This window comes from Chrysochloris asiatica, unplaced genomic scaffold (genome assembly GCF_000296735.1).
Source record: "Chrysochloris asiatica unplaced genomic scaffold, ChrAsi1.0 scaffold00304, whole genome shotgun sequence".
Classification (NCBI taxonomy): Eukaryota; Metazoa; Chordata; class Mammalia; order Afrosoricida; family Chrysochloridae; genus Chrysochloris; species Chrysochloris asiatica.
Genome location: NW_006408822.1, coordinates 1,371,171 through 1,389,076, shown reverse-complemented (window position 1 = coordinate 1,389,076; position 17,906 = coordinate 1,371,171). Strand labels below are relative to the sequence as shown.

General features: G+C 49.3%; 1 protein-coding gene and 1 pseudogene across 2 annotated transcripts in view; one reads left to right on the top strand and one right to left on the bottom strand.

The window, feature by feature from the left end:
• Positions 1-1,964, bottom strand: part of LOC102814398 — a 16,079-nt pseudogene extending 14,115 nt beyond the window's left edge.
• The window catches only part of EBF4 (early B-cell factor 4), a 57,245-nt gene extending 40,363 nt beyond the window's left edge, over positions 1-16,882 (top strand). The window contains exons 8-17 of one of the 2 annotated variants that reach the window (XM_006874843.1): positions 7,934-8,015; positions 8,793-8,910; positions 9,037-9,170; positions 9,267-9,393; positions 11,873-11,961; positions 12,088-12,153; positions 12,266-12,443; positions 12,535-12,723; positions 16,138-16,335; positions 16,805-16,882. In XM_006874843.1, the coding sequence (XP_006874905.1) occupies positions 7,934-8,015; positions 8,793-8,910; positions 9,037-9,170; positions 9,267-9,393; positions 11,873-11,961; positions 12,088-12,153; positions 12,266-12,443; positions 12,535-12,723; positions 16,138-16,335; positions 16,805-16,875 (1,252 nt within the window). In that variant the 3' untranslated portion in view covers positions 16,876-16,882. The remainder of the gene's footprint in view (positions 1-7,933; positions 8,016-8,792; positions 8,911-9,036; positions 9,171-9,266; positions 9,394-11,872; positions 11,962-12,087; positions 12,154-12,265; positions 12,444-12,534; positions 12,724-16,137; positions 16,336-16,804) is intronic. The other variant, XM_006874842.1, reaches the window with a different exon arrangement.
• Positions 16,883-17,906: the final 1,024 nt, after the last annotated feature.

Genomic DNA, 17,906 nt, shown 5'->3' with positions numbered 1-17,906 from the left:
TTCTCCCGCGGAACAGCTGGTAGTTTTGAATTGCTAACCTTAAGGTTCGCAGCCCGATTCATAACGACTACGCTACCAGAGGCCCTTTCTAAACCATAGTAAATCTTAAACTCATGGGGGAGGAGTGATGTCTGCGTTTTCACAACAGAAATGGCAACCTAAAGGAGATGGTCAGATCAGAAGGCTTCTCAGGCTAGAAGGTTCTTGGACACATCAAGATGTGAACATTATGGGGTTTTGGCCAGGAAGCTAACTATTTGGAAACTGGTGTGTAAGTCATATATTTCATGTGAGGAGGCAGAGATCAGGGTCTAGAGCAGTGCTGGCCAGGAAAAATATAATATGAGCCACAAACGCAAGCCACACATATAATTTTAATATTTCTAGTAGCCGCATTAAAAAAGTAAAAGGAAACAGCTGACATTAATTTTAATATGGTATCTTATTTAACCCAATATATCTAAAATATTATCATTTCAACTATAAGCAATATCAAAAAAATATTAAGATGTTTTACCTTCTTTTTCCTAAGTCTTTGAGCTCTAATGTATATTTTATACTTATCAAACCAAAATCACTGCCACCAACTGATTGTTATTCATAGCAACCATATGTTGTTAAATGTTCTGGAGTCAGTTCTGACTCATAGTGACCCTGTATAGGGTTTTCAGGGAGCAACTGGTGGCTTTGAACCACTGACCTTGCGATTGGCAGTGCAGTGCTTATCCTATAGTGCCACACCAGGACTCCAGAGTAAAACTGCTCCCTAGAGTTTCCAAGACTAATCTTTACAAGAGCAGACAGCCTCCTCTTTCTCCTGCAGAGTGGCTGCTAGGTTTGAACCGCAAATCTTACCGTTTGCAGCCCACTGCTTAACCCACTATACCATTAGTACTCATTTTTCACACTTACAGCACATAGCAAATCAAACTAACCACATTTCAAGGGCTCAATGCTACCTGGGACTAGCAGCTTCCTAACTGGATAGCACAACCCGAGAGCAGTGCTTCTTAAACTTGAGAGTGTCTCCGACTCAAGTGTGTTGTTGTTAGGTGCCATCGAGTTGGTATCGACTCATAGCTCCCCTATGCACAACAGAATGAAACACTGCCTTGTCCTGCGCCAATCTCACAGTCGTTGCTACGTTTGAGACTCATGTGTAGGGATTGTGAAAACACAGGGATTGTGAAAATACCTGGACCTCACCTGAACAATTCCTTGAGTCAGCAGGTCTGAGGAAGGGCCTGCGATTCTGCATTTCTAGTAAGTTCCAAGTGATGCTGATGCTACTGTTCTAGGCACCGCACTTAGAAAACCACTTTGCTAGAGGCTTTAAAAGGATACACAGTCATCTTTTTGCCTTATTTCCAAGTTGTAGATGATTTTTCTTAATACTCTTCAGGCCGGAAGGGTAGGCAACAGTAGCTGTAGGCTTCCTAGAGAGTATTTTTATTTGCTTAGTGTCAGGCTGGGCAGGCTGCCAGCTGGGAGCAGTCTCATGGAAGTGGGTGAGATTTCAACAGCAGCCCCATTGATGGCTTGAGGCTTAGAGGGAAGAAGGAAATTGACCCTCCAGTGACCCCTACAGAGGGTCTTGTTCTAGATGTTTCTTATTCCTCACTATTTTATAGGTAACGCCAACCAGGCTCAGAAACTGAGCTGTCTTGAGGTCCACCTGCATAGAAGGAGGTGCTGGCGGGGTCCTGGGGCTCTCAGGGAAGAGTGGTCCCTGAAATCCAGAGTGGCTAAAAAAAGGCTGGCAAGATAGGAAGTGAGAATTGGAGCTGGACTCAAAGGACAAATGGAACCTGTTGGGACCTGCTTAAGGAAGAGCTTAGGGAAGAGGCAGTGAGGCCTCCCCTGAGGCAAGGCCTAATACCTTGGGGAGTCTGCAGTAAAGAGTGTCCACTGAGGCCATCCTGGAAGGCACCTCCATAGTTCCCATTGCTACCCTCCCAGTTCATGGACGAGGATAGTTCTCAGAGAGCCCACACACCTACCTACATCTCTAGCCCCATTCATGGACGCTTTGGGAGTAGGGAGGGATGAGCGCATTGGGCACGTGTGTCATGTCAGAGAAGTGTGTGTGTGTGTCATCTTTTGGGTCATTCCCATGTAGCTTAGTTCTCTAATGCTGCTATAACAGAAATACCACAAATAGATGACTATAATAATCTCTCACAGTTTAAGAAGCTAGAAGCCCAAATTCAGAATGCAGGAAGACTTTTGTCTTTGTTGGCTCTGGGGAAAGGTCCTTGTGCCTTTTCAGCATCTGTAGGCCTGGTATTCCTTGGAGATTTCCATACATCTTGGCATCAATCTTCCTCTGGATCTAGGAGTTTCACAGGACAGACACCCCAGGTCCAAAGGACACAGTCTACTCCTGGCTCTTCTTTCTTGGTGGCAGTAGGACCTCCTGAAGTCTGCTTGCATCTTTCTCTTTTTATATCTCAAAATAGATTGACTCAAGATACATTCTTATCCTATAGATTGCATCTGGTCTTATTACCACCGTAGAAGTGAGAATTTACAACAGATAGTATGATTACAGCAGATTAGAGCTGATCACACCAGATCACATCATGTGAGTGATTGCATCATAGTAGATCTCATCATGGAGGTGATCAGTACATTTTAACTCCTAAACTGCTGAGAATCCTGGCCCAGCAAAGTTTATACAAAGCCCTAATGATCACAATCCACCCCCTGTCAATTTAGCACCTGTGTACATCTCCTTAAATTGTACATAAACTCTGAATAAAGACAATTATAAATTCATACTTGTACCTAGCACAATATCACTAACATGCACACAAACAAAAACACACTAACCTCATTATATTATCCCGAAATTCTCCCAAGTCCAAATTTCAACTTGGTACAAAATTCCTTTTCACCTGTGAATCCAGACTACAAGTTATGTGCTCCCAAACACAATGGTGGAACCAGAAAAATGTAGATATTTCCATTACAAATGGGAGCAACTGGGGGGAAAGAAGGAATAACAGGCACCAAGCAAGTTAGAAATCCAGGAGAACAGTTTACATTAACTCTGAAGGCTTGAAAATAATCCTCTGCTCTCTGAGACCATCTAGGTAATGGTCCTGCCCTCCAGATTCTGGGTGTTGGCCAGGCACTCTGGATTCTAGGTAGAGGTCCCTCAACCCTGGACTTTAGATCGGCCTTCCAGGCCTACTGAAATGGTGACTCTGCTGCCTCGGTTTTGAGGGAAGGCCTTGTTCTCCTAGTCCTCATCACTTTGACCCAGGTGGGCCCTGTTCTTCTGTGCCCTCAGGCCTGGCAGCCCCACACTTGGGAACCTGAACCAAGTTGGTGCAGAAGCACCATGGGAAACTGGCCATACCCTTAGAAACCCAGAGGTCATGGTTCAACCTTTTGAGAACCCAGAGGTCATGACCCTATCTTTTAATATTGAGGCATCTCTGTTGCCCATGCTTCTTATCTCTTAAGGTCCTACTTCCTGGTCCCTTGATCTCTAGGTCAGCCACAAGTGTCACAAAGCTTTTCAGCTCTATGATAAATGCCCAGCACCCCCACTCCACCAGGAAGCTTTGGCCTGAAGGCCCTCAGCTCTGTAGCTCAGAGGGCCTAACCGTGCCAACCAGTATCCAGAGGCACCCCACTCCACCAGGAAGCCTCCTGCACAAAGGTGCTCAGCTCTGCTCCATGGGTCAGTTTTCATACTCTCTTGGGTTAATCTCCTGGTACTGCTGCTGCCGATTCTCTGTCGCTTCTTCTCACCATTTGTATCATATCTGCTGTTACAGCTCTGCTCGCTTCCTTCTGAGCCCTCATCAGTATTGCTTTTGACATCCAGAATTCCACCAACGGTCTCTTCTAGGTAATGTAGGCTTTTAATGTTAGGTAGCTTAGTACTCTTCCAGCCTCAGCTCATTATCCAATTCCAAAACCACTTCTGCATTTTAGGATCTGTTAGAGCAGCACCCCACTTTCCTGGTACCAAATTCTGTCTTAGTTATATAATGCTGCTATAACAGGACTATCACAACTAGATGGTTTTAACAACCAGAAATTTATTTTCTCACAGTTTAGAAGACTTAAAGTCCAGAATCAGCGTGCTGACTGTCTCTTTGTTGGCTCTGGGGCAAGCAAGTTCCTTGTCTCCTTTCAGCATCTGTAGCCCAGTAATCCTTGGAGATCTCCATATGTCTTGGCATCAATCTTCTCCTGGATCTAGGAGTTTCACAAGGCAGGGACCTCAGGTCCGAAGCATGCACTGCACTCCTGGCTCTTCTTGGTGGCATTAGGTCCCCCTGCATTCTGCTTACTTCACTTTCCTTTTATATCTCAAAAGAGATTGACTCAAATTATAATCTAATCCTGTAGATCACATCTGGTCTCATTAACATCATTGTTGTTGTTGTTAAGCGTCATTTGAATTGGTTCTGACTCTTAGTGACTAGGATAAGGTTTACGAAGCTTAAATCTTTGCAGGAGCAGAATGCTTCATCTTTCTCATGCAGAGCAGTTGGTGGGCTCAAACTGCCTACTTTGAGGTTTGCAATCCAGTGCTTATCCTATGGGGCCACCTCATAATGTTCCCATTAACATCATAGAAGGGAGAATGTGGGAATAATTACATCAGATCAGGGCTGGTCATATGAGATCGATGATGTATCCATCATATTGACTGTCATCATGAAGGTGATAAATGTGTTTTAACTGTGAAATCACTGAGAATCTTGGCCTAGTCAGGCTGACATAAAACCTTAGCTATCATATCATGTTTGTTGCATCACCAGTGATATCAAAGAGTTAGCATGAGTCCTCTTAGGGACAAGGGACTGCGTCCTATCATTGTCTCTGTCCTCCTTCTAGCACTTTGTCAAAGCGTGTCAATGAACTGGTCTGCAGCATATGTGAGTAGGGTCTGTATGCCAGGGGGCTTCAAAGCGTTCATGGAAAGACTTCAATGTGGTTTAATTCCATTTTTCCACAAACTTTTTGAAGTCCCCTTATATTATATATCACATAAATATGGACAACAGTTGTGGGTATAGAGGTGTCTGCATCATAGGATGTCCTGTAGGGTGTATTGTAGGGAGTGCTTTCACGTGGGTGATGACTGTAGCATAGAGAGAGTGTGAGATGAATGGATGTCTATACATCCTATTTGAGAGCATCTAGGTGAACCCACCTTGGGGTGACCTATCAGGTACCTATACTGTGAGCATGTCAGAATAACACGAAGGAGGTGATGGGGAGTCTATACTTTGGATATGCTGAGATATAGAATGTCTATATTATGTGAATGTATTTTTGGAGGGTTTCTACTATAGATGAAAATGTGTACTGCTGTAATGTCTCTGTGGAAAGGGGAAAAAGGGGTCCCTAGAAAGGAACCCATTGTGTGGGGGAATATGGCAGGTGCTGAGGGGCCAACAGTGTGGAAAAAGACAAGGTCCTGGAGGAGGTGAGACTGCTCCCCAATAAGCAACTGCCCTCTCAGGACACATTTGTTCTAGACATAGTGCCTGCACTTCCCAGCATTTGGGGACCCCCTCTGGAGGACTGGTCTTTCAGGGCCTGTGCATATCTTTCTCTGAAAGTGAATCTCCTGTTCGCAAACTTTGACGGTAACTCTGATGAATCAAATGGGTGTTCATTTTTGGGGTCTAAAACCAGGCTGGGAGTGGGAGTAATGGTGAAATATAGAAGCTGACTGGAGGGGCTCATAAAGTGGCTCAGGAGGCCATGGCACATGCCAGGACATACCACAGACTTGGCATCACACTCAGCAGGCAGGACTGAATTCTCAGAGTCCCATGAGGGCTAAGGCAGATTCTGATAGTATCCTGCATTTGCTAAGAGTACAGCAAGCAGAGCATTGTCGATGGTTACCTACCTGGTGGGTGGCCAGGCCAAGGTCATCCTAGCCAACTGCCTGAAAGGACTGCTCAAGTACTCAAGGGTTTATCTAAAAATAGCCTGATTACTTTGTCATCACACCTTATATACTGTGTTGTTGTTTTTACCAGTTATTGTATGGGGGATAAGAAGGTACTCATGTGTATCTATAAGGTGTGTCTGACAGGTACTGTCCCCCGGTGTACATAGGGGGTACAAGCTCTGAGTGATGACATTTTGCTATGTGTATAATGGATAGAATATGTGAGGGGGGATCTGCTATGTAGGAGGGGGATCTGCTGTGAGAAAAGGGATCTGCTTTATAGGGAGGGAAGCTGCTTTATGGGGAGGATCTGCTGGGAGAGGGAGATCTGCAGTGTGCAAGGAGGATGTACTATGTGCTGGGGGGATCTGTATGTGAAGGGAGATCTGCTTGCACAAGGAGGTATGCTATGAGTACAGAGGCTGCTTTGTGTGTCAGGGCCATGTAGTGGGTGGAAATGGGACCTGTTGTGGAGGGGAGGGATCTGCTGTGTGAAAGGGGTTCTGATGTAGGGAAGAAGATCTGCTATGGGGGAGGAGGATTACCACATGGGAGAGGTGTTGGCCATGGGAGGAGGGATCTAATGTAGGGGAGAAGAATCAACTCTCAGCTGGAGGGGATTGGCTGTGTGTGGTAGCTGTATTTGCAATGATTATATTGTTGGATAATTACATACAATATTAAATGGTATATTGATGAGCATATTCTGTTCCATACTGTTTCTATGCATATACTATGTGTGAGGGGCATAAACACTGTGGGTATAAATGCTGTGTGTGATTCTGTATGTGAAGTACATATCATATATACACATACTGTATATGTGAAAGGTATAATCTGAGTGTGCTGGATCTGCAAGTGTGGTGGGTATATTTTATGAGTAATAGTCTATAAAAGGCATATATACTCTATGATGAGTACGTATAATAGATACACTTTTTGATGAGATCTCTCTTGCACATGGCAGATTGCCTTTACCCAGGAGCCCTGGTATGGCAATGTAGGATAAGCACTGGACTGCTAATGAAAAAGTTGGTGGTTCAAACCCACCAGCCAAATATACAGGGTCACTATGAGCCTAAACAGACTTGATAACACTTAACAACAACAGTGTGTGGGGGATGAGTATACAATAGGGGAGGGATAAATGTACTATGTATGTGCAATAGGCATATGTTATTTTTTGTTAAGTGCCATAGAGTTGGTTCCAACTCATAGCAACCCTGTATGGGATTTCCAAGGAGTGGCAGGTGAGCTTGAACTGCTGACTTTGCAGTTTAAACTGACCTTACCGTCCAGCACATTAACCCACAGTGCCACACCAGGACTCCTGATATGTATATACGAGGGAGTTTTAAAAAAGGTCATGGGAAAATGGAATTAAGCAATAATGTAAGACAAATATACTTGGTGTGTGATAACTTTTACATGGGGTATGTCTGAGTACACACTGTCAGCAGAGTACAAATTGTGTGTATAATAAGTATACAGTGTGCTGGGTATATTTTATGAGTAATAGAGGATCAGTAAAAAAAAGAGGAAGCCCTTCAACGAGGTGGATTGACACAGTGGCTGCAATTATGGGCTCAAATACAGGAACAATTGTAAAGATGACACAGGGGTGGGTAGTGGTTTATAGTACTGTGCACAGAGTTCCTGTGAGTTAGAACCAACTCAACAGCGCTTAACAATGACAGCAAATAATATATATAATGGCTATACTGGTTATGATGAATGTATATCATATAAGCATGAGTATACACTTCGTTGGGCAAATTGGCACTGTGTACAGTGAAGTCGTCCTTGTGGGAAGGGTCTACTCGAAGGGTATCAGGTACACTGTATATATAAGCAGCTTGTGATGGAAATATGGGTATGTGTCTATATGAGAGCAGGCAGATAAAGTCACCCTCCAGGGAGGGGGCATGGTAGGGGATAGTGGAATCTTCATTTGTTTCTAGCACTCCCAGATCCTTAAGCCCACTGACCACACTGTTTCAGGTTCTTCCTCAAGTTCTTCCTCAAATGCAACCAGAACTGTCTAAAGAATGCAGGGAATCCCCGAGACATGCGCCGCTTCCAGGTGGGCCTGGGGAGCGGGCTCCTTCTGCAAACCTGCCCTTTCCATAGTAAATGGGAGGTGGAAGAGGGGAAAGTTATGGCCATGAGGGCAGATCCCTGCCCAACTCTGGGCCTCCAAGACCTGGTGCCTGCTGGGGGTTGGGCATCTCTTCTCAACTTATGCTGGCTGCCAAGGGAGGCTTCATTAGAGTCCCACTTAAGAAGATGCTAATTGTGACATTTTTACATGATTAACGACCCAGGTAATTTGCATAGTGTGAAGCCGAGAGCAGCTGCCCTTAGCACATCCCCAACCTGCATACCCCTCCTAAAGGGAGGGGGGAAGGAGGAAGCCCTAATCTCCTCCCCAGAACTGGGTGGGGGTTCCAGCTGGAGGGGCCCTAGGCTGCTCACCCTAGCTCTCCCCATCCAGACCCTCACTCCCACTTGCCTAAGACTGCATTTCTGCCTTGGAGTCCCATGGAGCTGGGTGTGCAAAAATAACAGCTCTTCTTTGCCCAAAGAGCCAGAGAATTCCACTCCCCCCACCCCCCAGGTCTTGATTATTGATCCAGGAGTCACTTCTTCTGGACAGCCTGGAGGGCTTGCCTGATCTAGGTAGTTCCCTTCCAGCCTATCAGGGTGGCCAGTCCTGAGGGACTGAAACCTTGTTCTCCCCTTCCCTCCTCCCACTGCATGAGTACCAGCATCCTGCCGCCAAGTTGCTGGTTCCCTGCCACAGTTCCACCCCAGGAGCCCCGCAGGGCCCCAGCCAGGCTGGCTTTGGCTCTCCCCGCAGGTGGTGGTGTCCACAACGGTGAGCGTGGACGGACATGTACTGGCAGTGTCCGACAACATGTTTGTGCACAACAACTCCAAGCATGGCCGCAGGGCACGCCGCCTGGACCCTTCCGAAGGTCAGGAACCCCCAACCCAGCTCTGCCGTCTCAGACCCGGCTAGCTCTCCTAGTCCCGACCTCAGTGCGGGTGGGGGGGGGGGATGAGAGGGCGTTTCCCTGACCTGGCTCTTCTCCTTTTCCCAGCTGCCACCCCCTGCATCAAGGCCATCAGCCCCGGGGAGGGCTGGACCACGGGTGGCGCCACCGTCATTGTCATCGGTGACAACTTTTTTGATGGGCTGCAGGTCGTGTTCGGGAATGTGCTAGTCTGGAGTGAGGTGGGCCACACCGCTAGTCTCCCAACGGGGCGGGTTGGGAGGTGGGCCCTCCTCTCTCCTGGATAGAACCCACAGACCGCCCTTTTCTCCTCGCAGCTCATCACGCCCCACGCCATACGTGTGCAGACACCCCCGCGGCACATCCCAGGGGTGGTGGAGGTGACACTCTCCTACAAGTCTAAGCAGTTTTGCAAAGGAGCCCCCGGCCGCTTTGTCTACACTGGTAAGGAAGCGGGTACGGTGGGGAGGTCAAGGAAGGCGTAGCCTGAAAGTCAACCAGGCCCACCTGCCCATAGAGAATAAAATTTGTGGCGTGGCCACGCCCACTGCGGCGGCGGTCCCACCCACCTCTAGCAGGAATCCCAGGACCATTTCTCTGTAAGGGACCTTCTCTTAACTGGCCTCTGGCTCCTCCGACCCCTGAAGCATTGGAATCATCCGTGTAGCATCCTCGGCCTGCGCTAACATTTTCTTTACTTCTGGCTTCTCACCAAGGCATCCCTCCACACCCCACAGCGCTGCTCTACCGGGATGTTTGTTTCAGAGCTGCTCCTAAGTGGGCTAGCTGCTCCACACATCTCTGAGCCTTAAGGTTTCCCCAAGCATATCGCATCCTCTCTCTTTCTCTCCCCCCCCCTCCCGCCCCAAACACACACACATCCTTTGCACAACTCAGAGCGAGCTATTAACACAAGACATGTGTGATAGACTCTCCCTGGAGGTGGCAGCAGAGAATCTATCCCCAACAGATATTCACAGTACCGAGCCCTTCACAGGCACTGGACACCCAGTGGACTGAGAGTTCCAGTCTAAGGTGGGGAAGCAGGACTGAACACTGTAGGAAGGTGGAGAGACTCAGTAGGTCCAGGGTGAGAAAAAACCACCAAGAGGGAGCATCGCCTAAACCTCCCTCTTGGGAAGGGGTAAATAGAAGTTAGCAAGGTATGAATCACAACCTCCAGAAGTCTGAGGCTAGAACTGCATGGTCCCCTGCTACCATTACATACTACTTTGACCCACGGTGAGAGAACAATATAAAACAAATTTCAAATTCATAAAAATGATAAGACTTACTGGCTTGCTAGAGACTGTGGAACCCTTCAACTGCCCCCTTCCCTCCCAGCACACACACACACTGTGGCTATTAGACACTCTTCTAACTTCTAACCGAATAAACTCCAGGAGATGACCTTACAGCCAAACAACAGGCAGATCTAAAGTAGATCTATTCATAGTGACCCTGTATAGGGTTTCTGAGGAGCAGCTGGTGGGTTTGAACTGCTGACCTTATGGTTTGAAGTCCAATGTTATCCACACCAGAAGTCCAATAAAACGAATGGAACCCTGGTGTGGCACTGCAGAATAAGCATTGGATGGTAAAGTTGGTTGGAGCCACAAGTTTGGCAGTTCAAACTCACCAGCTGCTCCTCAGAAATCCTATATAGGGTCACTGTGAGTCAGAACTGACTCTATGGAACTTAACAACAACAGTAAAGTGAATCATAATACCTGTGAAGAACATTCTTCTTGGCACATTCACCCCAGAACATTCAGTTATACAAGACCAAACGGGCAACATTTACCCAAGAGTAAAATAAGAAGGCAGGAAAAATGGTCAATGGAAATGGGGAGCCCAGGGTGGAAGTGAGAGGTTACAACTAAAGTCACAAAATAATCTATGTATAAATTGATGAATGGGAAACTAATTTACTTTGTAAATGTTCACTTGTTGTTAAGTGTTGTAGAGTTGGTTCTGACTCATAGTGGCCCTGTGTAGGGTTTCTGAAGAGTATCTGGTGTGTTTGAACCATCAGCCTTGTGCTTATCCTAATAGCACTACACCGAGACTCCAAACGTTCCTTTAGACCACAATGAAATGTTGACACACACACACACACACACAAAATTACAAGGTAAAGATGGAGAGGAAGGGTGATCCATGGAAAATGAAGGGTAAGTGCAAAATAATGGAAGTATGTTTATACTTTGGGGGAAACTAAAGAAAAGGCACTAAAGCTGGCATTGGAGAGGTTGAGTTATGAGCCTGCTAAGTTATTTGAACTTCAAGGTCCGAAGTTGAAGCTCACCAGCTGCTCCTTGGAAACCCTATTCCGGGTCGCTGTGGGTCGAATCGACTGGACAGCACTTAACAACAACACCAAGTTAAGTCTTAGGGGCCAGGCTGAGAGGGAGGAGGAGAAGGAGGTAGGCGGACCTGAGCCATTCCTTTCCCTGGGACACAGGGAAATCTCATGCTGCTAAGAGTCCAGCTAAGTCGAAATAAATGGAGACTTTATTTCTTTTTTCTTTTTCTCATTGTCATAGTAAATATTTTTAATACTCATGGTAAGACGAAATCCAAACAAACTCTCCCTCCAGTTCTGCGCCTAGTAGGAATGGAGAAGCTGATTATGTACACACGATTTCCTTTTTCCTAATCACAAATGGGCTCATATAGTAGTTACAAGCGTGTTGACAGCAAGCACCTGGCACAGTGCATATTTGATAAATGAATGCTCGAACTGAGTAACTGAGGAAGCTTCCCTGAACCTCGCTAACCGGAGACACTTTTCTCCAGGAAAGGAGATTTCTGGGGGAGAGGAGGTGTGCTGGGAGGTTCCGGGACTAGCTGCTGGCACGCGTTTTGCGTCGGTCCCTAGAGCTGGGAGGGGGTGTACAGCAAGCACCGCCCCTCTCCCCAGCTCTGAACGAGCCCACCATTGACTACGGATTTCAGAGACTACAGAAAGTTATTCCTAGACACCCTGGAGACCCCGAGAGACTGCCCAAGGTACTCTGAGGGGCGCAACGGGGTGGAGGTGGGAGTCCTGGGGCAGAGGGGGTGAAGAGAGACGTGCGGCCCTCTGCTGCCTTCAGAGGCTGCCCCTCCGTCCCGCGCTCTCCTCCCTGCCCCCAGGAAGTGCTGTTGAAGCGGGCTGCCGACTTGGCGGAGGCCCTGTACGGAGTGCCCAGCAGTAACCAGGTATGGCGTCCGGGTCCACCTCCTAGCCCGGCCCAGCCCGGGGCTCTGCCTGATCTAGGGCTGCCCCAGAACCGGCGCTTGCCGGGTCCTTGCCCTGCTCTTGTCTTCGCAGGAGCTCCTCCTGAAGCGCGCGGCCGACGTAGCGGAGGCTCTGTACAGCGCCCCCCGAGCGCCCGCGCCGCTCGGCCCACTAGCTCCGAGCCATCCGCACCCCGCTGTCGTGGGCATCAACGCCTTCAGCAGTCCGCTGGCTATCGCCGTCGGGGACGCCACGCCGGGGCCCGAGCCGGGTGCGTCCCGCCGCCCCTCCCCGCAGTCTCTGGGCGCCCCAACGATCCCTTCCCTGCCAGCCCCGCTCGGCTGACGGCAGTTCTCTCGCAGGCTATGCGCGCAGTTGCAGCAGCGCGTCACCCCATGGGTTCGCGCCCAGTCCCAGCTCGCAGCAGAGCGGCTACGGCGGCGGCCTCGGGGCTGGCCTCGGCGGCTACGGGGCGCCAAGTGTGGCCGGTCTCGGCGTGCCCGGGTCCCCTAGCTTCCTCAATGGCTCCACCGCCACCTCGCCCTTTGCCAGTGAGTGTCCCCCACCTGCGGTGATTTGGGGAAAGAACGGGGCTCCCCTGTGCCCCCCAACCCATCCTGAGGGGTGGTCTCTTGGCGCCTGCTCCATAGGGTTCGAATCTGACCAGACTCTAGGGCACAAGCCCGGCTCTCGAAGCGTGCGCCTTTGGGAGCCTACCCTCTACTCCATCCTTAGCCTTCACCCTCTGGGGCCCTGGGGCCAGAATAGTTTTCGTACCTTTAGCCTTTATTGCTGACCTCACTTATACAAGTCGCTTCTAGGCTTTCCCTCCTCCAGAAACTGACTTTATGGGAGGACATCAAGCAGGAAACTGTTGAGTGCCACCTTTCTTTAAGCCTGGGCTTCAGGAGGGCGCTAGCGCCCTCTGCCGGAAGTCTTTGGGAACTCAAAGTTTAAGAAAAGCTTGCGTCCTCCATTGCCTGGTAACTTAGTGGTTTTGAGTCGGGCTGCTAGCTTCAAGGTCAGCAGTTTGAAACTACCAGCAGTTCCACGAGAAAGATAAAGTTTTCTGCTCGTAAAGATTTTCGGAAACCCTATTCAGGGTTGCTATGAGTCGGAACCGACTCCATAACACACTACCACCACCATTGTCTATTCACCCCAGGATCCCAGCTCTGAAGAGCAGGGTAGGAGACACACGCTTGGGTTCTCTGTTGTATTGTAGAGCCAAACAAACTAATCCCTGTGGTCAGAGTTTGGGTATCCAAATTAGCAGCTGTGTGATCTTCAGCAAGTTACTGTACTTCTGAATTTCAGTTTCCCCTCTGTAATGGTGTGGTGCTGTAGGATAAGCACTGGACCAAAAGGTCGGTTTAAACCACAAGGTCAGCAGTTCAAGCTCACCAGTCTTTATTAGTTGGAACCAACTTGAAGGCACTTAACCACAACAACCTTGGGTTGTTCTCAGATTGTGAATGTGCCACTAACTACAAAGGATTTAGACAGAATTCAAGAATTAGTGTATGATTTTGTAGTCCCAACACTGACTGGGTGTTGAGGACCCTCCATCTGGGATAATTCAGAGCAGGACTTTATGGTTTCAGCAAGTCCTTCCTTCCTACACTAAATTCCAAACCAGTGTGTCTACAGCTCTTTGGTTGAACTATTTGGCAAATATTTACAAAGCACCTACTATGTGTAAAGCACTCTGCACAGGGGCGGGGGATGGGCAGGTGGAGCAGGTAACCTCATCTCTGCTCACCTGTAAGGACCCTCTCCATCAGTCATGAGAAGGGAGTCTTCAGCTATGGGAAGTCACACTGAACTAGGCTGTGGTGGAGACTGCCCAGGAAGGAGTTGGTTGTGACTTTGCCTGCAGTTGCTCATCTTCCTCCTCTCCTGTGTTGGCCACTGCTGAGGACAGAAAGATCCGGCCACCTACCTAGCCTTCCAGAGTCCTAGGTGCTGCTCTCTCTGACTTCAGATTTAGGTCTAGCTCTCTCCTCCTGGCCTGGGGTCAACTTTTGGGTCCCAAAGCCCAAGGTAGGGCATGGCTCTTCGATGCTCCCCCCAGGCCTCTCTGTCTCTCATGGCCCTTTGCTCAGGCTTCGCTGTTCCCCAATTCCCTTCAGCTCCTGGGCAATGCACTCACAACTTCTGGAGCCCTTCATGTCCTGGGCTCTCCATAAGGTAAAGAAATAAGCCCTGGACACACACCGGTACAGTTTGGAACACCAGTCTCTTTACACACTCACGCACACACAGACACACACACACATTGCCATCGGAGAACACGCTGCACCAGTCTACCTGAAGCCTCCTCACTCAGCAAGACAATCAGGAATCCTAGAGCTCTTAAGCTATGATTTCAGCATCAACTGGACCTGGTGTCCACCTAGGCTAAAGATGCCCTACCCTTGCCCAAGGTCAGTCCCATTTAATGAAAATATTTTGACCAGTGCTTACTCATGTCTTCATCAACTCCCTGTGTTCAGAGTGCTTTTTTGCGCAACTCCAGAGGGTGTCATTCCTATTTTGCTTCTCAGGGTGCACCTGGGATGCCATCTAGAACTATTCCAGCCAGAGAACCTAGGGTTGTCTGCTTGAGCCTCTCCTAGATCTTCTGCTTTGGTCACCAACAGCCCAGCTACTCCACCCTAAGCTTTCCTAGCCACTTTGGTCCACTGGCCAGGACTCAAATGGCCCTTTATGGATTGACCCACAACTCCCAGTACTATCCCAGCTACAAAAGGTAGCTCTGAGCCCTGTGACTAGAGAGATGCAGCACATTTTCTGGCTTTGATCTTAAGCCCTCTGATGCTCCGCCGGCCTTACCAGCCAGCAGTGAGCAATGTCTTAAAGGCTCTCCCCTCCTGGCTTGGCCAATGTCCTGGTGGGTATCCATGGGGCTGAGGATATTTGGAACAAGGACAGTGGTTGAAGGCAACATTGGATGGGGCTGGAGGAGTGTTCTGATACTAAAGGTAACCCTCCCAAGCTACTGCTTTCCTCCAGGAAGTCTCACACACAGAAAATGCTGGCAACACTCAAATCTCAACCTTAATGGTATTTAGAAGAGAGAGGCAGGAAATTGGTTTCAGATGAGGATGTAGGAAGTAGGATTCAGAGATGCCCTGGTCTTTAGGAAGCAAGAGGTAGGAGGATCCTCAGCTATGCCAAGGAGAGGAATCCACAGCCCTGGATGGCTAGAGGATTGGAGAACAGAAAGATTTGAGGATGTGGATCTCTGCACTGCTTTTTAAAACTGGTGAGCTAGAGGTGGAAAGTAAGGAAGCCCCCAGGACCCAGGCCGAAGATGACAAGTACCTGCCTTAAGCTTTTAAGTAGGAGAGGGTGATGGATAGAGTGGAAGATATTAGTAAGGGAAACATATTTGAGGAGGACATTAGGATGCCATTGTATGGACTGTAGTCCTGAAAAGAGAGGTCTTTGGGGTAGTATTATACATAGAAGTTTGTATACACCCCAAACTTCAGTCCTGACTACTTGTCCCATATCTTTTCTGAATCTTGATCCTTGATTCTAACCCTGGCACTCCAGGGACTCTTGATGCTTCTTAGAATCCTAGAATCTCAGTCATTTTCAGCAGAAATCCTAATCTATTTCACCTCTTGCGCATGCTTTATCTCAATATTTAGTTAAGCTGTGCCTTTTGATTTTGATTTTGGTTTTACCTGGCCTCGCCTCTAGCTCTGGGAGGGTTTTCCAGAATCCCTGAGGTGAGGGCTGACATAGGACAACTTCCCAGGCGCCCGCAGGCTCCCAACCTGTTTCCAGCCCCAGCCCCACAGTGATGTCTGAGCCCAGTGCCTAGTCATCAGCCCACATGGGACCCACTGTTAATGCCAGAGCCCCAACTAAGCTGCTCACTCTGGTGCTGTTTCCCTGTTGTGTCTCCCACCACCTTCCCTGCTACACCTGCCCCTCCCTGCCCCGCCCCGGAGTCATGCCCTCTAGCCCCCCGCTGGCCGCTGCCTCCTCCATGTCCCTCCCGGCCGCTGCCCCTACCACCAGCGTCTTCTCCTTCTCGCCTGTCAACATGATCTCCGCTGTCAAACAGAGAAGCGCCTTTGCCCCAGTGCTGCGTCCACCTGGCTCCCCGCCCCCGGCTTGCCCCAGAGTCCATGGAGAGGGACTTCCAGGTGAGTGACCCATACTGCTCCACTGATGACCAGAGGAAAGAACTCTAAGGATCATCTGGGCTTGGGGAAGAATGCTCTTGCTGGTTGACCAGTTCTCCCTGAAGGCCTTTGAGGGAGTTAAGTAGGGAGTTCTAGGGGTTCAAGGGAGATCCATCCGGATACCACTCTTGGGACTTCCCAGCTTGCGGTGGTCACCACTCTGGATGGGATGCTATTAACTGACAACTTTGCCAAGGGAGACTTGGGTCTGTACCTCCTAAGAGGCCTGGACGGCACCTCTCATTGTTCTATCTGCCATGCTGGCCCCAAGTCAGGGTTAGGGGTGGCTTACTCCATGTGAGGATCCTCATGGCATTGCTCTAAGAAAGTGTCATATGTCTTCCCTGCTGGCCCCATCCCAGAGAGGCACAAGCAGGTAAGGCCGCCAGGTTGCACGTGCTTATGGCTCCTCTCTCCTTGGATACCACAGACCAGCCTTTTGAGGATTCTGACAAGTTCCACACCTCAGCCCGGGGACTTCAGGGCCTGGCATACTCCTAATCATGGTAGGCCTCTGGCTGAGTCTTGTCACCTCCGTTGGCCCTGGGGAGTGTTCTCTATCCAAAAGACCTTAGCAGGGATGGAAGTTGGGGTCCAGTTTCACTCTCCAGGACCCATCCAGACAACTGTCTGAGCCAAAAAGCCCATCATGGTAGCCCAAGCTGAACAGGTGGGGTGAAATGGCTTCCAGTTCCCTGTGTGGTCAGCCTTCCTCCAGGGCCTCTTCTTCCTCTCCCAGCAGGTCTACAGGTGTTGCCTCCACTGAGCCTGGACTGGAGGTCTTGGTGGGCCAGGATTTACACCCATGTCCTGGATGGCAGCACAGACAGATGCAGGGCTACAGCTGCAAGCTGACCTCAAGTCCTGGCCCTGAACTGGAGAGGCCTTCCTCCCCATGTCCAAGGTCCCCCAGCCCCACAGGCTTCTCTCACCTCCCTGTCTCTGGGCTGGTTGGAAGCCCCAGCACTGTGTTGATGCTCTCTGCAGGAGAGCATCCTGGAGGAGGGACTGGGATGTTGGGCTTCACTCCTCTGGTTGGTTCCTCTGGAAGAGATGGAACTCATACAGACCAGGGCCATTGGGTAAGGGGAGCATGGGATGGAGCAGCTCAGGGAGAGATCGCCTAGGAAGGTCCTGTTTGCATCTGACCCATCTCAACAGCCCAGCATCCCAACTCTTTCCATGGCATAGGGTGGTGCCCAGAAACCTCCGGAGGCCTACCCAGGCTCCTATGGAGCTTCCCAAGGCCACGTGACAATGTGGCTACTCCCACTCCTTGAGTCCTGCCCATTCATGCTTGCCACATCATGAATCCCAGTGGGGGCTTTGAGCTTGGAGGGTGCAGAAGAAGGAGTATCAGGTCCCCCAAATTTTGGGTCTTTATTCACCAGTGGATGTCTCGTGGACTCTGGCCCCCACACACACTGACTCGTTTGGATGGAACAGGTCAAGTTGATCCCCAGGTGGCCTCATGCTCTGCTTTTCAGAGTTTGGAGAAATCAGAACAATAAACAGATGCAGGTGGTCATTCG